The sequence below is a fragment of the Triturus cristatus genome, chromosome 10 (assembly GCF_964204655.1).
Source record: "Triturus cristatus chromosome 10, aTriCri1.1, whole genome shotgun sequence".
NCBI classification, from domain to species: Eukaryota; Metazoa; Chordata; class Amphibia; order Caudata; family Salamandridae; genus Triturus; species Triturus cristatus.
The window spans coordinates 1194434072-1194455015 of record NC_140593.1 but is presented as its reverse complement, the minus strand read 5'-3'; the positions used below and the strand labels follow the sequence as shown (position 1 = coordinate 1194455015).

Genomic DNA, 20944 nt, shown 5'->3' with positions numbered 1-20944 from the left:
CAATGAGAGGGCAGGAACCTGTTGGATGCCTGTTTCCCTGTAGACTCTGATCACTGTCCCCGTAAGTGGCATGAGCCCGGGGAGGAGGTGAGATGGCTCAGCATGGGATTCGCCCAACCCGGATCCTGTTTAGTGGTCGGGCCCCAGGCCGCATCAGAAGAGTGCTCAAACCGGGGGCTCCCAGGAGGGGACCCTCAGGGGAAGAGCAGAGAATCTGCACAAGACTGCTGAGCCTGCCCACAGGGGCCCTCCAGGAGGACCTAATAATTCAGTTAAGGAAGTGGCCAGCCTAGGAACTGGCCTACGGAGACATTTCACATCAGCCAGAGCAGTGGGCACACCGGCAACCGGCGGGGGCATGGGGAGTGTTTGACTGTACCCCTGGGCCTCGCTGTGTGACTGGCGACCACAGAGGGCACATGGTGAGTGCTTGCTCCCTCAGACACCTCAGACCAGGACTACTGGTATAGAGAGTGAATGGCCCTGCAATAACTTGCCATACATCATCCTGGGCCTGCACTGCGTGCTCTGCAGAGGTCTGATTCCACCCTACGCACTGCTTCATCTCTGAGGTTGGGATCGGTCGCAGTGGCCCCCGACTGTCCTCTGGCCTTGGCGTTTAGATATGTGTGGTCCCATACAGATTCTTGAGGTTGGGCTGTGGAATTCATCTTTGCCACCACTCATCTGCTTGCCGGGGGCCAGCGTGTGGGGGTCCTTGGGCCGAACATTAGGACTTGAGGTGGTGGGATGGCACCAAATCTACAGCTAGCAACCTAGTGCCCTGTTGCACGGGCCCAAAGGGCGCCTGCAGTCATGAGGAAGGACAAGGCGGCGAGAACTCAGGCGACCAACACCATAACACAATACACTACCCCGCACCAACCTACACAAAGCATTATGCGGCAGTCTGACACACAAAATGCTGCTGATGAACCAGAGGGTGATTCTGAACCAACCAGAGAAGAACTTTTGGCAGCCATCAGGGATCTTGCACAGCCTTGGACATAAAATCAAAACCGTCTCTATCGACCTCAACCTCCTTCGTGCAGACCTACGGAAGGTAGCTGATAAAGTCATATCAGTGGAAGGTAATATCACCAAAATACAGGGGAAGGTAAAGTCGCTGAAGCACCAAGTTGCTCAAATGAACACCATCACAGCAGACCTGGAGCAGCGGCCCGAAGACGCAGAAGGCCACTCTCGCTGAAGTAACATAAGACTCTTGGGCTTCCCAGAGAAATAGGAAGGGCTCTCTATGGAGCAATTTCTGGAGAACCGGGTGAGGACAGAACTTAGACCAGAAGACCTCTACGAACTGTTCGTCATGGAAAGGGAGCACAGGGCCCTGTGCCGTCCTCGCACCCGGGGGCACCTCCTATGGCTCTCATTACCAAGATATTGAACTACAGAGACAGAGACTATATCCTTTGAGGGGCGAGGAAGTGGTCGGTCCTCCAGTTTGGTAGTGCCAAAATAACCATCTACCCAGACTACACAAAGCAAGTGCAGGAGCGAAGTAAATCATATCTCAGCGTCAAGCAGAAGTTGAGGGCTCTCATCCGTAGGTATATACTCCAGTACCCAGCAAAGCTCAAAGCCCTACACCAAGGGATGGCCCACTTCTTTGAGCGACCAGAGGATGTCTGGGAATGGCTTGAGATTAGAGGTGAACCTGAAGACTCACTATTGGGTGCCAGCCTCTCTTGGACATGGGGGACACGCACCAGTGGACCTTCTGGACAACCCCAGTAGAGGGCAACCAACCCTAACTCTCCCCGCCCCCCCCCATCCCCGAAAATCACGATCAGCGATGATGGGACTATGCAACTACCTACTGTAGACCGGCCAACTGGTACACAAGCAATCCAGGACTGTTTCGCCCTTACTACGGCTCATCAGGTATTCTGTGCTGTGCCATTAGAACCAAGCCAAGCGTTCAATTCTGGCATTTCCAGGAATAGCCGCCGCGGAGGTTACTATAAAAGCATCGAAAGTTTGAAGGATGGCTATGTCAACATGATGGAGCCGTATGTCAAATATTCAATATTTGTTTATTTTCAAAATGAAAATCCCAAAGCTGGATTTTCTTTTTGAAAAAAAAACAGTGACACCCCAGACTCCCTCACGCTTGGGGGTCATTTTGCAGTTTTCACTGCCTGTTACTGCCCGGTATGGACAGTGAAAACTGCCCACTCTAAATAGGGTGATCAAACACATGGCCAAATCTCCGACGCCCATTACTCCATCGGGCCATTGGAGGTGTATGTCAGTGGCGGAGACGGAGTACGCTCTACCGTCTACATACTGAAGTTACGCCTAACTCTAAACAAGAGGGGATGGAACTTCGCTTTGGTGGCGAGGGTACTCCGTCGCTGTTGCAACAAAGTACCCTCTCAGCCAAAGTCCAAAGCATGCCCTAACTCTGACACCCTCAAATGCTTGATTGTCTAGCAGAATGTGAAAGCATAGGATAAGCCCTAGTGACAAAGCCTTTTGCAATTTTTTTTAAGCAATGTCTTTAAGCACAGGATTAGCAACTGCTATACACGCCAAGCCAACGACTGGCAAAAGCATTGTGCTGTTCAGAGCACAGTTTTACAGCTTTAGGTTGGTAAAATACCACCCAAGCCAACCAGGAAGGAAGACAAACATCTCCTGACACGTGTTTCACTCTCATTAGAGCTCATCAGCGAGACAAAGCCTTGTCCAGACACAAGGGAGCACTGAGTATACATCCAAACCATGCCCTCTCAGGATCAGAGTGCAGCACAAATGAGGCAAATGTGAAGGGAGGGAAGGGAAGGAGGAAGGGAAAGGGGAGGGGGGAGGGAAGGTGTTTTATTGATCCTATTATCCAGAGCTGCAAACACAGTTACAATAAACTAAAAATAAGACAATAACCGCAGCAGTAAACATATATTTAGATAATCACAAAATACAGTTAAAATTATTGTTTTGATTGAATATCTAATGACATGTAAACAAATACCATGTTTTAAGAATAAAGGTTGCATGAAAGAGAGACGTGAGGGTAAAAAATCATGGGCAATCTATTGAAAGGTAGAAATCCGGAACAGAAAAAGTTTATAGAAAATATACATTTACTCCTACTCAGTTTTGTGTAAAATCTGCATGCTTGTCAGGCATAGTAAGGGCTGTAGCAACAAACAAGAATTTCAAAAGGACCCAGGAGCTTAAGTCCCAGGTAAAACATAAGATGCTCAAAGTACAGCCTAGCATGACTCCAATGCTGGGAGGAAGACAACAAGGTTTAGGAGATCATACCTGGTGCAAGAGCCAAAAGGAATGAAGCAAGTGAGGAGAGTGTGATCACTGTATACGAGCAAGGGGGGTGAAAGGTGGGGCTAAATATACTAACTTCTGGAGCAACGCAGCAGGTTGTATGAGAGAGACACGTATGACTGAACCACGCATGTCTCTACAATGCCATCCTACCCACGAATGTGTCTAAACCATGCATTCCTTTATCATGTATGCTTTTACCACGCACGCCTTTACCAAGCAATGTTGAGGAAAAGGTATGATTGGTAAAGGGATGTGCGTGGTAAAGATTACCACTACCCCGACTGCCCCTCCCTGCCCAAGCCCTAAAATCCTATCCCCCTACCTTACCCCCACCCTGAGTCCTAAAACCTGCCCACCCTGTCCTTAAAACTACCCCTTCCCCCCGCCCTCAGGCCTAAAACCCTGTTCCCTACCAAAAACTATCCTGACCACAGCCCCCCGCAATGAGCCCTAAATCTTACCCCCGTGCTGTCCTTAAAACTACCACTACCCTTTCTACTACCCTTTCCACTGCCCTGAGGCCTAAAACCCTGACCCCATTAAATAAACTACCAAGCCTCCCGACCCTGAGCCCTAAAAACTACCCCCTGCCCTGAAAACCGGACCTTCCCTCCTGCCCTGATCCCTAAAACAGACCCTCTCCCCTAAAACCTACCCGTCCCCAGCACAACTTACCTCGCCGAGTCACGGTCCTTCCTGCAGCAATCCTTGCAGTTCGTCTCCCTGCCCACTTAGACAGCTAGAACGCCGACTGCATATGTGTAGTTGAGGAATATACGTGGTTAAGGCATATGCGTGGTTAAGGCAAGCCCTGTTCAGCTTGCGGGGAAACGTCACGCTTGCGTAAGTCTGCGTTGTAAAGGCCATTTTCCAACGCAGTATAGCATAGACCTGGTCTCAGGTTCCTTTATGTGTGCTGCAGGCAGGGTCATTTGCAGTGCAATCAAAGCTCCTCCCCGGTCATCCTGTCAGGAAGACCCACTCCCCTCTCACCTGGGCCTTCTTTGTTCCTACGTCTGGAAGAAATATACATAGCCCACAACAGCAGAGCCATTCAGAGTCCTGTGACCATGGACCCTGGGAGAAAGGCATATATTTTGTGTAGGCAGAAAATAATTAACATTCTAATATTGGCATTTTCAAAATAGTAACTTAAAATCCGACTTTACCACTAAAGAAGAATTTAAATAGCAATTCATTTGAGTGTAAGCAGCATTTCTTTATCTGGTCCCAAACTGAAGTTAGCACTTATTATGTGCAATAACGTTACCCAGTGTTAGCCTATGGTAGAGATAGCCTTACAACAGTGAAAAATGACCCTAGGAGTTTTTTACTGTCCAGACACGTAACGCTTAAACTTACATGTCCTATTTTTAAAATACCATGCACCCTGCACTATGTGCTTTTAGGGCCTAACTTAGCTGTGACTTACACGTATTAAAAAGGAAGGTTTAGGCCTGACAAAGGGTTACGTTTGCCCAGTCGCGTCTGAAACTGTTGCAGGCTGCAGTGGAAGGCCTGAGACATGTTTTTTAAAAGCTCCTTTAGTGGGTGGCACAATGAGCGTGCTGCCCACCAGTAGAATTTGATTTACAGGCCCTGGGTACATATGAGGCCATTTATTAGAGACTTACGTGTACAATAAATGAGCCAACGAGGTCACCATGTTTTAGGGGAGAGCACAAACCCTTTACCGTTGGTTAGCAGGGACAACGCACACCGAGTCCTAAAGCCCAAACAAACAAGTTCAGCAAAAACAGGGGATGAAAGCAAAAGCCATGGGGAATACCACGCCTAGGAGGTCAGGTTTAACAGAGTAAATTAATGCTCACTAGATCAACAGCAACAAACTGATGTGGGCACCACAGAGATTACTAATGCAGAGCAGCCCCAACACCATTGAAGGTAAGCGGAATAGTATTTATTGCAATTTCAAGCCAGGGGCTAATTTCATATCAATTATTAAAAAAGACAATGGTTTGAAATGTTGCTTAATGTACATTAAAATGCTTTATTGAAAATAAATATATTGTCCAAGTATATAATGCAATTTGGTATAGCAAATGGTTATTTAAATTAACGCTTAGACATTTTGTAAATTAATTTAAAAGAATTAAAAGAATTATGGAAAGGGTTATAGTTTGTACTTTGTTTTAAATAAGTTAATAGCTAGGGTAGATTGAGTTATTTTGGTCTGTTATAACCTAATTTAATTCATTTATTGTAATGTTATTTAATTAAATACATTATGGAACAGATTATTATTAGTAATATGGTTTGGTAAAAGATCATCATTTAATTAATTTCATTTAATTTGAATAAAATAAGGATTAAGGGTAGGCTATTAGGTTTAGATTCAAGAAAAATTATTTTTGTTTTTTACATTTTAACTAATTAAAAGGTAGTGTTAGTAATAGAGTTAGGATAAGGACCATTATTTTATTTAATTAATCGGAATTCATGGTTAGAAAATCAGACTAAGGGGCCGATTTATTTCTTGGCAAAAAGGTAACTCCTTCGAACACCGACTAAGTTCCCTCCCTGCCAAGACTATGATCCGATTGTGCGAAGGTGGCCTGGTATATGCTGTGCACTAGTTCTAGTGGGCACCTTGCACCAGTCCAAACTACCCCTTATGGATGATATGTTAAAGACAACCTTTATTGAAAGCTATCCTAGTGGTAGCTTTGGAGAGCAGCCTTCAGGCTAAGTCTTGAAGGAATGTAAAGCAGCTTGTTTTACCAGTCTATAATCTCTTGAATGGCTAAATGAAAGGAGACCACAGGCTACAATTCAAATATAACTATACAAAGGGACCGGGGGTCTAACAAAGGCACAGTAAGTGATGTGTCTGCAAACTGAAGGCGTAGTGTTATCCCTGGCAATCCGAGCTGAGCATGATTGCCATCAAATTATATCAAGTGATAGAGCTAAATTGTCAAGCCCTGTAAGTCATTGTTATCACGTGGTAATCTGCCACGTCCTTGGGGATGACCGTTAGAACGTAAGGGTCTCCTCCGTGGCGAGCTCAAGTGCTCTCAGTGGATGCCATTCCCCACCAAGGCAAACAATTCATGCCAACAAATATGCAAAATAACATAGAAAAACCATGAAAAAACTATGTGGTGCAGTGCGATGAGGAATAAAAAGATTATGAGAAAAGATGTAGGAGCAATGTCTCTTTCCTCACACCTATTAAAACCTGAAGGAGTTAGATCTGGCTCCTGCTATTGCTTCATAGTAGAGCTCTATGACTCCTTCTCTGAGGTCAACATGTTTCAGCCTAAGTGGAAGTGATCCAGGCTTTCATCAGGACCAAAAACAAAGCTACTGCATAATAATTAAAGAGAAATTCTCAAAACTGTAAGAAACCATACAACCTCGCCTGGTGCGAAGCCTTCATATGCAGGATGCAATCATCACCTACAAGGAGATAAACCAATTATCATACATTGTGCTGTGTAGGACATCAGAGAACAACAGGCATACTAATACGTCCTTAATTACTCAGATGTGTCAGCTTACCCTGATGATTCAAGGTCCAAACCTCACCTCCCAGGAACCTTCCTCGGGTATAGATGAGGCCCCGCTCTACAGTGAAACAGGGGAAAATAAAAGAAAAAGAGTGGGCTCTTCAGCCAAGCTCAGGCTTGAACAGCCAAGGAAACCCCATCCAAAGTATAGGGTCCATTGAAGTAGAATACCTAATTATACTTCTCAGCTTCACCCTCTTTATCCTAAGAACAAAATCCTGTTGGATGTCATAGACCCATTTTGATCGAGCCTACTAATGTTATACGAAGGAAGCGCAGTCACAAACTCTCCTCGCTATGCGCCTCTTATGTAGTACTCAATCCTCATGGCTCACCTATAGGTTGTATTGTATTATGGCCTAATGGACTCAGCTACGATCTTAATCACAGATTTAACTTGTTTGACATTCACTCCGTGTCAAAATACATCACTACTGTACAATGGCGAAAAAAGTATCACAATTGCAACTATGTTTGGAACATATATCCTAAACTATTTTTTCAAGCCTGCTGGATACAAGGACCAACTGCTGGAAATACGTGTCCTAGGCTCAATAAATCATCTCCCATGGATTTGCATACACTGACCTGTCCGTCGGTACCTCAGGACTCCTGCCGAGTTCAGGGAAGGAGGCACCGGAGTATCGAACAGTCAAGATTTAAATACCCCGTGTTGTGATGAAACTACATCCGGTTTCGAAAAAACGCGTGCTCCTGTAGGTAACGGAGCGACCGCGCCGAACTACAAATTGATGTCATACGCGTCCCATCTGTAGTTTAAAAGTGGTGCGCGCTCAGTGACACTCAGAGCGGCGCCGCTGAACTACAGAGTGACGTCACGCGTGTTCGCTCTGTAGTTCTATTGATCATCTCGCGTAAAAGCCTAACGTTAGGTCTGAAAGTGCATTGTTGTCTTAATGGTATATTAAAGAACGGTAGTAGTACGCGCATCTCACCCAATTCGCATTTGGAAATGGATTCAAAAGGTTGTGTTAGTAGGCAGTAAAGTATATTGAAGCGCCCCTGGTTAGTTTTTATTGATAAATCGGGCGTTCTCTTTTTTATATTCTTATTACATTAGAAGCTACCCTAGGCTTCAGATCTTGTCTAAGGGAACTGTCTACGTAATAATACGTATAAATCTCCAATAATCATTAGATGTGTGAAAAAGGTGAGGGGTTAGCACTGGGTCAGTGTAATAGTCTTAACAACCTTAATCATCACCGGAGTGAAAAAGCACTGAAACAGGGGATAATAAAGGGGATGAAAAACTACGCCTGGTATGAGCCTTCTATACAAATGATGTCCCCAAGTGTTCTTTATCACTGACAAATCAGTGAGGGGTTCTAAGACTCAATTGGGCCTGACTATAAATTAACCCAAGGAATATCGTCATTTAAACCTAGAGTGTCACTGTGTAGTCTGTACACCCATTTCTGCTCTTTCACAAATAAGTATCTTGATATGTCGCTGACCGATGAGGGTATAATCGGTTTTTCAAGAACTGTCCACTTAAACTCTTCAGGTCCATGATGTTCATTAAAATGTCTCATGAGTTTAGTGGTGAGTTTCTTGCATCTAAAGGTGCTTTTGTGCTCCAACATCCGTGCCTTGACCTTTCGAGTTGTCATCCCGACATAGTTAGTTTTACACGGACAAGTGATCAAATAGATCAGATTGCTGCTGTTGCAATTAGTAAAGCAATACTGAGTCCAAGGTTTGTCGGTACCTATATCGATGGTCGTTGAGTGTGAAGTTTGCGGACAGATTGAGCATTCGCCACAAGGATGGTGGCCGGTGGCCGCCGGTAGGCCCCAGAGCGTGCCCAATTGTCTGGGTAACGGTGTCTTAGGGCGTGTATGGACCAAATTGTCCTTGATGTTACTCCCTCTTTTAAATGCAAACAAGGGAAGAGGAATCTTGTCTTTACTTGAATTCAGTAGGCGCCAATGGTGTCTGATACACTTCTGTACTTGATTTGAGAGTGTACTAAAGGTGTGTACGAAAGTGAGTCTTTCTGCAAGGGGTTTTTGCGTTGGAAACTCTAGAAGAGACTCACGATGATTATTAGCAGCTCTCTTGCGGGCGCGTCTGCTCAACCCCTGAGGGTAATGTCTTTCCAGAAGATTGGTAGTCAGCAACTTGGTATGTGTTTCAAAACCCTCCGTTGTAGAACAGTTTCTCCGCACTCGAAGAAATTGCCCGTAAGGTAAATTATCTCTAAGTGCCTTAGGGTGTTGACTATCATATCTGATACAATTCAAATATCACAGTAAATTAGCACAATATACGTTAGGCCCTAGGGGCGAACCAAACCATATATTAAGAGAGTGGTATAAGAACCACAACTTGACTAGACACAAGGCCTAGAGCCTGTAGAATCACTGGGACCCCATGGCACCATCCAAGGTAGTGACACAGGGGACCCATGGGGGACGTGTGCAGTGTGAGAACACAGCCGCGAGCTCCCGTTAGCTTCTATGGGGAAAGTTGCGTTAGAATTTTAAAGTTTCAGGACACTTAGGAGTGGACTAGGAACAAACCCTTTTGGGCTTAGATGGTTCTAGGGCCAACACCGGAGTGCTTGTGTTACCTCACCCAGGGAAGCCGGGTGCATAGGTGTCAAATGGTGTCGGTCGCGTCATCGTTTTCAATGGCAGCTTGCTGAAAAGTGCTGCTGCCGGGAAGATGAGAAGTGTTCGAAAAGATCCAAGCCTGTATCGAAGATGTGAAGAACCTGAAAGCAGAGGGGACAGAGTCTGGGTCACTTGCCAGTGACCAGAGGCACGATAGATGAATGCCCACCGATGTCGGTTCGGGTGCTTCAGGTGCAAGGAGGGGAAGCTTGACTCTTCAGCCACGAGGACCAGGAGGCGTCGAGGACAATCAGGAGCTGGATTCAAGATGTCCCACGAAGGATGTCGAGTGCTGCAGCGTCAGTGCCCGGATTGGACACCACAAGCCTTGGCAACAGCAACCCACGCAGGACAGAGGAAAGATGCTTCGGTGCGGACCGGCAAAGGAGAGTCAGGGCACATCTGGAGCAACTAGGGAAGCCCAATTAAAGTAAGAGTTGCCTTCACAGGGACCCACCAGTCGACGGACCAGGGATCGCGAAGGAGCCTCCAGCGAACACACAAAGGGCGGGCTCACGGAACACTCGTGGAGTGTAGGCCAGCAATCTTCGGTGGAAAAGGTGCTCGGGGTCTGGGCTACAAGTAACCCAATGCACAGCCTCAAAGGACGTCGAGAACCTGATGCACTTGCAAATGTGCACAGTGTCCAGGGGTTCCGGTTCCACGGTACCCATGAGGGCTACGGGTCTCAGCTTTGCTGGGGACTCGGGTCAGCCTCTGGGAAGTCTGGAAACCCACCTCCTGTGTTGCAATGTCTTCTGCGTCCGACGGGAGCTTTGGAGATGCAAACCAGACAGATGCGTCTTTGGTGCCTGCCAAGCAGGGGAGTAACTCCTTTACTCCAAGAGAGATTCTTCAGTCATCTAGTCGTGTAGATCGTCGAAGTTCTGGGATTTCTGTAGCAGAGTTTCATCCAGGTGTAATCTAAAGTCCTGTAGTCAGGTGTTCCTTCTTTATATCCAAGGAAGGGGTTGGACTAACTCTGGGGACCCACCTATGGGAGGGTTTGGAAAGAGGGGTGGCTACACCCATTTCCTTTGTTCAGTTTCGTGCCAGAGCAGGAGCTGGTAGCCCCTGCAACCGGTTTGAACTGGACTATGCCCAGGGACACCAAATATGCCCCCAGTGCAGGACTTCAAAGCACTCTTGGAGTGCACCCACCCAGCCCCAATCCACTAAGGCCTGTATGGGAGGTGGTAACACCTCCCTGTGACAGGAAACCTATTGTCCAGGCCTCCCCTGCTGGAGTTTTGGTCAGCAGCAGGAGGCTGACTTGTGCCTGTGGCTGGCAGCACCCATTTAGTGATGCCAAGGCTCTGTTAGCTGGTACCAGGTATACCGGTGCTGTCATGTCTCTCCCTTTAGAAGGGTGGGATCATACTCCCACACCAGTTACTAGTGTGGGGGTATGATTCCAAGGTTTTTGACACCAAACACAACATGTTTCCGTGCAGCCAGTCCAAAGTTAGCATTTACCGTTTCGTTATAATGCACTTAAGAGTATATGGTCCGGCTGCATCACAGACAACCCTGGAGAAGAGATTGCGAAGGCTGCAGAGGTGCTCTGCTCATGCATGGGCACCCTCTGACACAAAACCAAGCACCCTGCATTCAGGATTGATACAGCCTGCCAAAGTGGTGACTGATATGTTTCTATTTGCAATGATAGGTGAGATAGAGTGAACCTATATCTGAGTAAGAGGTGCATGCACCACCTTACCCAGTCTGCAGTAGCAGACTTGTGGTGTCATTTTGGAGGGCTTACCAGGGGTGGCATAATACATGCTACAGCCCCTGGTAGGCCTCTGGGGTACCTATGCCCTGGGTACATAGTATACCATATACTAGGGACTTATAAGGGCACCCCAGAACCCAATCTGTGGTGTACCTAAGCTACTGGGAATCAATTTATAAGAGAAAACAGATAGGCTGGGGACCTGAATAGCAGGTTCCCAGCCAAACTAAGTCAAAAACCATCAAAACACCAGGAAAAAAGTGGGGGCAACCATGTAGTCAGATTCCACCTTCCTACACCGATCGCCCAAATAAAATGCGTGCAGACCATAGTTTGACGATGGCACAAGCTACTTCACTGCTGTCAAGCTTTTCTGATGACCTGACAGAGTAAGGACAAGCCACGGTCTGTGCAGGTAACAGCGGTCGGGCCGAGTGGGGGGGGAAGGGATTCCGACGGACGATGGCGAGGGAAAATTAATTATTTATTTAATTTTCCCTCTGCATCATCCCTCGAAATCCCCCCTACCTGGCCCCACTGCTGTTACCTGCATGGACCGCCACTGGTGAGGACCATCAGACGCTTGGCTGTATGTCCACCAACCTAATTTAGATAGATAGCCGTTTTTCAATGCCCATCACTGTCAGGAAAAACCCTGCAGTAAGGGGCATGGAAAAGTGCTCAATACCCCCCTTCCCCCCCTCACCATGGAAGATAATTCCCACTATGATGTGGCGTTTTTTTTGTTCTAAAAAGAAAATCCCATGTTGGGATTTTCTTTTTGGATATAAAAGAAACTTGGTAAGTTTGCACATGGCTCTGTCATGTTGTCGAAGCCGTGCGTTAAAATTCCAGTGAATTGACAGGAACCACCATGACGGGGTTCCTGCCAGAGCTGCTGGACCTACGGACGTTTCTAAATTTGGCCGTTGACACCTGTCAGGGCGACAGAGTTATTTACTCCGTCGCCCTGGTGGAGGATGGGCTGATCACTAACAAATTAATCAGCCACCAAGTTTAGTAATTACATTCAGTGAATTGTTTGTGCTATCACGAGGTATACATACTATATTTAAATATAAATTAATAGCACTTTCATTTAAAAAATCAATATTGTTGTAGGGTAGAAGCTGCTGGATACCGTAGTGGTAAAATGCATCAAAAATATACTCTAGGGGCCCGATTAACAGAACTAACTTAAGACAAAATCCTAAACTTACTACCATTTTGGTATTCACAGAAGGCTCTTACTCATTTTGGTATTCACAGAAGTTAGGAGTCCTAACTTTAGGACTCCTAAATGCGTTCTGTGAATACCGAAAGTCTTAAAGTTAGGATTTTTCTCAGTTCTGTGAAGCGGGCCCAACGAATGTGGTGGCTGTTGCTGTAGAACAAGAAGTGGTTGATTTTGAGGGAGTAGCATGCACCCTAAAATGAGTGAAAGCAATGCTTCCTGATCTGTAGGTTAATGAAACTTCTGTCACCCCAGCTGTTCATGAGGTGGGGTAAACCATGGGGTAATGCCTCCTTCAAAAAAGAAGTAAAAATGCTTCTAATGAACACATTTACTTCCTAAGGCTTTAATTGGATGTTGACTAATAGTTGCCTATGATATCCAGGTGCTTCTGTCTACCGCTCTTGGATTGAATGGAAATTACTGAATGTATATATTCTACCTCAACCTCCTAAAGCATAATAACTGTGCACTGTGACGTGCTCTGATTCCCTCGTGGATCATTCTTTGTTGTCTACTTGTCACCTACGCTATCCATATAATACTCTATACCGCTTCTGTACTGAATAGCGAATACCAAATGTTTGTATACTACATCAACCGTCTAATGTTTAATAATTGTATATTGTAAAGCGCTTTGATACCCTAGTGGGTCACGGTTGCGCTATATAAAACTTTATAAATGAAATAAATAAATGCCAGTGTGAAGAAGTAGAAGTGTGGAGGGAGATTAGGGAATGGACCTGAAATACCACCTGCCTGCTCCGTCGTAGCTTCTTCCACAATTTCTCCTCCTTTCTCTTGCAGCATCTGTACGCCGCGACTTCATCCCCAGGAGCCAAGACAGTGGTAAGTCAGCTCTTCATAGCAGCTTCCTGCTTCATGCGATATTCTCAGAAAATGTTCTAAGGGTCAATGTCACCGAGGAACCAAAGGTAAAGGAGGCTGCCCCCCAGTAATCACCTTCAGACGCGTCTGTTATCACTGCTGGTAGCTCAACCGTGAGATAATGAACCCATTCCACCGCCAGTCAGCCTTTACCCCTGTCCTAGGATCCCGGTCAGTTCACTGAGTGCAAATTCAACTACAAGAAAAATCATGGAGTAAATGTAATTGGCTTCCTGGTCATCGACGAGCGCATTAACATTGGGAGGCCCTTTACGTCCAGTTCCACGATGAATCAGGGATGAAATGCACATCATTTTGCTCTATATATAAAGATCAAACGACGCTATATGGCATCCTGGGGCTTTTTAGTTTTTTGATTTTTTTTGCAGAGTTTCATATAGCGCGAACTTGACCCGAATCCAATCAGGTATCAGAGTGCTTTACATAGCACCAGTTACGTTACATGAGGACACACATTCATTCTTTGTTAGGCACGGGGAGATTAAGTGATTTGCCCAGAATCACAGGATGTTCAGCGTCATTACCAAGACTCGAACCCAGTCCCCCAGTTCCGAGGTTGAGCGACCTAGCCGTTAGGCCAACTCTTCTCCCCAAGTTCCATTAGTACCAAACCTTCTGCTACATCTACTGCTGTGACTAGCTGTTTTTTCCCCAGTAGAATGAATAGTCTCTCCATAGATACACACAGCAGCAGTTCACCCTGTACTCTGTGTTTTCTGTTGCTTCTGGTGCTGCTTTATAGCTGTTACTAACATCACAAGGTTTATATCTGCTCCAGGTCTTACTAGAAGATTAGTGCACCAAGAACTACTGATACTGCTAGGACTGGAGCTACTGTGATCATGACTACATCAACAATCCTACCACTGGCCCTACTACTAGTTGCACTACTAGAAAGCAGATCTGCTGCATCAACTAGCTCTTAACCTAATATAAATGATACTAACACATGCTCCCCAGCAGCGACTATGCGTGATTTTGCAACTACCTTTCGATGTGGAGTCAGTCATTATCAGACTTCAACTCCACCTCTTTATTTCAGCCTTCTCTAAAGTTTTTGAGAGTGAAGCTTTGTTAACCAACTCAATGATATTGGCTCAGTGAAAACAGAAACCTTTGGATTTGAACTCAATGTGCTGAACCAATGCTGCTAGTTACTACTACCGCATTCCATTCTATCCAGCTTCCAAGCTTGCGCCTCTCCCAATTTGCAATCAAACATTCAGCTTCCATGAAAGGGCCGAGGTGCAAGATCTGGAGAAAAGAGTGCCCGCTTAAGCGCTCAAAGGTTTCTCGCATAAAACAGATTCACCAGTGGCAACAGCAGGGAAATGGTCCCTTGTGTACAAAGAAGAGGAAGTGGTAGAGCCCTTCCTTGTCTTCAGTGGAGCTCCCAAAATTCAAATGTCCTAATGATACCCCCTTTTTTCTGACTACCTGTTAATTTTACCAGAATCCTTTTGGTCACTTTTCCCCCTTTATTAGCCAAGTGTCTGTCTTTTCAATAACCGTAAGAAATGTTTTCTTTCCTTTGGTTATGGCCCTTTGATTGCAAAACTTATTACATATTTATATTGATACACCATCCCTTATTTCTCTCCTTTGGAGAGTGTGCAACATACAGGCACAGCATGTGAGCATATACATCTCTACACTTTTCTAACATGGCCACTCAACCAACAGATTGATTAACACCTCTCTTGATATATCCACTTTCATTACAGAAGCACTGTTGTAAACATTGTCCCGATGATGACCCTTTAATTTATAATGGGCCGAAACACCATTGAGGCCAGTCTGACAAATGGACTGTACTTTTTGATTATTACATTTCCTGTATTTTATAAAGGACTCTTTTCTTCTGAAGGAACAACCTGCACCTACAAATATTTATTTACCATTGTCTTACTTGTATCATGCACCACCTGTTTATTTTGGCTCTTTTTCTCTCATATGTGAGCACCGAGCACGCTTTAGGAGTATTGGTGTTTCATGATATACCCATAAATAATTAGCATGGCTAATTTTGTTATGTGCTATTGGTCAATTCTATGTTTTAAACAATGATTACTACGTGGATGTTTTCCCAATCCTACTAGGAACCATTGTTTACTATATGCTGATCTTGTTGAAGCATTAGCTAGAAATGTGCAGCTGTGGTAATAAGTCTATTAATGACTAGTAACACAGGGCCTGATTAAGAGTTTGGAAGCCCTCCTGTAACACCACCACCGCTGCGCTGCCAAGAGACTGCCACACCCGTGGTGCATGCACCCTCCTGCCAGATTCAGAGTTGAATCCGGGATGGGTGGGGTGGCGAAGGTGCTGCGGCGGTCTCACGGTGGAGGCTGTGTTAGGCTCATAGGAGAGACTCAACAGCAGACCGCTGCCTGCAGCACGTGTCTGCATGGTGTGGCATGCACCATGTGGTGCATGCCACACCGTGCAGGAACAAGGGTGCAATTTCAGGGGGGGTACAACATGTGCCACCCTGCAGGGACCGCCATGCCCAGAATTGGCAGGGCGCCCTGTTAGGGACCCCTTACCTGCAACTCCGCCACCCTTTTCATGGCCGGCTCTCTGCCATGAAATGGGCAGTGGAGATGCAAGTCGGAATATGCTCAACGTTGCTGCATCGGCACAGCGAGCATATCGCTGCCCTTTTCCTCACCACTGCAGAAGCCTGGATCCCAGTGGAGGTGGCGGTCCTGTGACGGTCTGACCGTCACACTGGGAATACGGCGGGTGGACCCACAGGGGTGGAAGTGGTTGGACTGCCACTGCGAGTACGGTGGTCCTGGGACCGCCATACTTGTAATAAGCACCAAAGTATCTTTTAAACCATCGTGAAATCCTTGATGAAAGTCGTGGACGCACTTTCATCTCTCCAAATCCTTTCAGACTGCAGGTGTTCGAAGTCAGCAATGTAGGTCCTCGGCTCTTGTTAACCTGGTTTCAGCGCGAGTAATCCCATGTGAGTGTCTTGTGTGATATGGCTTCTTTGAAATACTACCTGAAACTCTCAAAAATTCCTCCTTGTTTGATGGATTTCTGTTAAAATTAATAGGGTTGCCCAAAGAGTCCTCTGTTGGAAATGACAGGAGCAAGACTTTAGCCTGATAAGTTATAAATTGATGCGATTTGTTCCTGTCAGCAGGGGCTCAGTAAATAGAAAAATAATGAGCTGGAATTTGTCCCAGAGTGATCACTAGTGTTTTGTGATAAATTCGAGCATTCCACCCTTCACTTTTTTGTTTTTGTTCCGCTGTGTAACAATGAAGACGTGATCCCTATCGCCATCGGGTAAACTCCAACTCTACTACAAATCAGAAGAAAGGTGTAGACAGGCCTTAATTTGTAAATGAATATGTGCCGCGGTCACAAGTTTTGCTCAGAAGCCTGCGGCCAGCGCTATCGAGCGTCGGCGTGCTGAATACCAAGGCTGCATAGTCTTCATTCCACCTCATGCCTCTTTAAGGCACCACGAGACACTACTCCCTTCCTCTTCATAGTACTCTTTCAGATTCCTGCTTTCTACATTTGTCGCATTTTTAAGTCTTTCTCTTCCTATTGGTCCTTTCTCTAGAGAGTCTAATGAGGAATAGTAAGTGCCGCTCCTCAGAAATCAGTGCGGGTGGGCCCCACCTACAACCACCGTCTCAAATTAGGCATGGTCGCACACCTCTTCAAGGAGCAATAGTTCAATAATTGAATTTTCCTGTGGGTTATTACATACATAGGAAGATTTAAGTGTTTTCAAAACTAATGTAGGTCATCTTTGTAGAGGTGGGTGAGGCACTGAAAGCTCGAGCCAGGCTCGAACCCAAAGCCTGGCTCTCGCTCAGTTCACGGTGCTGTTGGAACCTCGAGCCCATAACGAGCCAAGCTTTCAAGTGGCTTCTGCCTGCCACCCTTCCTCTATCCAAGATGTGGTGTTAGGTCCAGAGCCGCAAAATTTAGAACTAGGAAACCAGGTTCCAATCTTGGCGTCAGATCAACATCCTATGATTCTGGGCAAATCACTTATTCTCCCCGTGCCTAAAAATAATGAATGTGACCTTGTATATGTTATGTTATGTTATGTTATGTTATGTTATATACACTTTTAGCGCGCACGGATACTCCAAAGAGTGTCCCGGCGCGAACCAGACAAGGGATCAACACAGCCACAGAGAAAGAGACTAGAACAGGAAGGTTTTCAGATTCTTTTTAAAAATCACAGGGTCTTTGATACCCCTCAAAGTCAATGGCAGAGCATTCCAAGCCTGCGCCGTCAGTCGGGAAAAGGAACAACCGCCCAGTCTTAGGTGCTTAAATCGAGGAGTCTCTGCCAGAAGTTGAGAAGATGAACGCCGCTGTCTTACCGGGGTGTAGAAAGCCAACCAGTAAGTAGGACCCAACCCATACAGGGCTTTATAAGCAATAGATAAATCATTTAATTTTATTTAACCGGGAGCCAATGCAGCAATCGCAAGTGTGAATGCACACTACACCTGCTGGAAAGGCCCAGCAGAAGACGGGCGGCTGCATTCTGAATCACCTGTAATTTATCCAACAGGTAACCCGGAATGCCAGCGTACAATGCATTGGCATAATCAAGGCGCGAAAGAATTAACGCACGAACCACAGTCTCCTTCGCGGCCTTGGGCAGAAGAGGAAGGAACTTCCTCAAAGACCTAAGAATGCCAAAGCAGGAACCCATTAACTGCTTTACCAGGGAGGAAAAAATAAGGTTCGCGCTGAACCAGACCCCAAGATTCTTGACGGAATCACCCTTAGAACAAGGAAGGGGAAAACCAGGGGGCCATAATCTCCTTCTGAAGTTGTCAGGGAAGGCACCATACAAGAGGATCTCCGATTTCTCCTCATTGCATTTAAGCTGAGCCTGAGCAAGCCACCGAAAAACCGAGGAAAGACCGTGTTGAGCAGGGAGGACCGAGTCCTCATCTCGTCCCCAGGAAAACAGCAATTGGGTGTCATCCGCATAGGCCATCATCTTAGGCCCCAAGGCTTCCGCCAAATAAACAAGCAGAGTAACATAGATGTTAAAAAGGAGGGGACTAAGGGATGATCCCTGTGGAACACCTGTGGCCACCATCCGTGAGGCCGAAGCACACGGAGGAAGCCAAACCTGCTGAGAACGGCCCTCCAAGAAAGACCTAATCCAGCCCCACACAGACCCAGAAATTCCGATCTCCCGGAGGTGAGTGAGAAGCAGGGTATGAGTCACCGTATCGAAGGCCGCCGAGAGGTCCAGCATATAGTGTATCTGGTGCACACCTAAAGCATTCCAATCCCTTAGTACTGAGTTACTGAGTTTGCAATGTATCAAACCTGCAGAAAACTACACAACGACGTAAAAACAAAGGGCAAACATAAAAAGGAGAGACAAATAGATACCCATTTAGTGGCTGAGTTTTACAAAGTGAAGGCAGAAAACCTGGATATATAACAGCTTCCCCGCTTAAACTGTGTGACATTAGGCACATGTAATATTTCACCAAAATTAATTTTTCTTTAGCATCACATATGAAAGCACTTTCAAATATGTGAGTTCAGACTCCCAGGTGTACAAAATTTATAACGTTGCTCTACAATAATCTGGGCCATGTACAGAGTTGACATGACAACTGTCTTGCCCCTTCGTTTACTTTTGGTTCAAGTGCTTCTCAGCGCTGTACTATAATGTGACATATTAATGTCATAGCTTTCACATGTTAAGGAAATACACTTTTTTGAATTTGAAAGAGGCTGTATCATGTTTTACGCGATGTGTGTGTTGTATGAACCGCATAGCAAACTTTTTCTGGGCTTCGGCTCGTGCTCGTGCAAGAGCCGAGCCGAGCCACACCACTGGGTCGGCTCTCCCTGTTAATTAGTTGGCTAGCCCACCTCCACTGTTTCCCTTTTTTAGTGACTCCACACCTCTGCACCACTGGAGGGCAGCACAATGCAGAAGATGCGACCCAGCGCAGCTCCGAGAGTTGCAAAAGATTATCTCCGCAGCAAGGAGGGATTATGTTTAGGCCTGGGCAAAAATTTCGTTCCGTTCGCGGAAATTGCGATAATTTGACATTTTTGCGTTCCGCGGAGAGCGCGATAATGTCAAAAATTCCGGTTTCCGCAGCTTGGCGATAATTTGTTTCTTGCTCGCGCTGTAAAATAATACATTCTCGCGCGCGCGCGATCGCCTTACCTGAATCCCTGCGTTCGCCGACAAGTTTTCTTGATCCGGTCGCGTTCTCCATGAGATGTTGTATTGTTTTTAGCCATTTGCGCTGTCTCGCGACAGTTCGCGCCCGCAGTGACGTCATGCGTCGCGCGATCACGTCTTTCTTCTCGCGATCATGCACCGCGAGAACAACTCAAAACAAGATGGCCGCGCCCGCAAGCAACCACATGGGTAAGTTGGCGACCCGCAACCATGCAGAAAATCTCGCGAACATGCCGGAAAAAAACTTCCGCATCTTCGCGATATTTCTGCTTGTTTGCGATAATTTTAAACATTCTCGCGATAATTTGCGAAGGTTAATTCCGCAAATTCCGCCCACCCCTAATTATGTTAGATACAAAAACCACGCGCAAAAAAATTCCATCACGGCTAAATGAAAAAGATCATTTGATGACCAGGATTCGGAATGCAAGGAAGGGTCAGTTACAGGGATGTGGACGAGGATTTATAAAAGATGAAAGTACAATGAGAGAAGGTGCGGGAAGCGCCTTGAAGTAGCCTGCGGAGCGGGTGCTAGAGAACCTCTCCGGGCCGCTCTTAGAGTGAACCCCTGATGGTGCTAAACAACAGCGACCCCCCAGCCTCCACTGCAGCGGGCCTGTTCTAGGAAATGTCCTCTGATGAGAGAAGGCAGGAGCGCATTATTGCCTCGCGTCTTTCATCTTCCCTCTCTCCCGTCGCTGCTCGTGACCCCGCGCCCCCTTCTATCTGGTAATAATCCCAGAACTCTTTTCACTTTCGGAACCGGCAGCAGATGCCGTCATTAGTCTGTCCAAGCCTGCCATTGTGTGCCATCAATAATGCTGCAGTCATCGAGAAATGTGTCGTGTGTGTGGTATGTGAGTCTGCGCGTGTATGAGTGTATGTGCATGCACGTGTGTGTGCGTGTCTGTTGGTGTGTGAATATACTTGTGTGTATGCACTTGGGTGTTTTTGTACTTGTGCATGTGATTCTGTGTGCTTGAGTTTCTGCGTGTGGATGTTTCTGTATGTGCTTGTGTGTGCGTCTGTGTGTGTATGAGAGTGTGTGCAAGCATGTGTGTCTGCGTGTTTGTGCATGTGTTGGTGTATGGATGTACTTGTGTGTATGTACTTGTGTGTTTTTTAATAGTGCATGTGATTCTATGTGTGCTTGAGTTTGTGCGTGTGGATGTTTTTGTATGTGTGCTTGTGTGTGTGCATCTGTGCATCTATGAGAATGTGTGCATGCATGTGTGTGCATGTCTGTGCATGTGATGGTGTGTGCATGCACTTGTGTGTATGCACTTGGGTGTTTTTGTACTAGTGCATGTGATTCTATGTGTGTTTGAGTTTCTGCATGTGGATGTTTCTGTACGTGTGCTTGCGTGTGTGCGT

The 20944-nt window shown here is 46.2% G+C and overlaps 1 protein-coding gene across 1 annotated transcript in view; it reads left to right on the top strand.

Moving 5' to 3' along the window:
- Positions 1–20944, top strand: part of LOC146797022 (NACHT, LRR and PYD domains-containing protein 3-like) — a 164856-nt gene that overhangs the window by 16872 nt on the left and 127040 nt on the right. The window contains exon 3 of the mRNA XM_085629613.1: positions 13255–13296. Within this exon, the coding sequence (XP_085485739.1) occupies positions 13255–13296 (42 nt within the window). The remainder of the gene's footprint in view (positions 1–13254; positions 13297–20944) is intronic.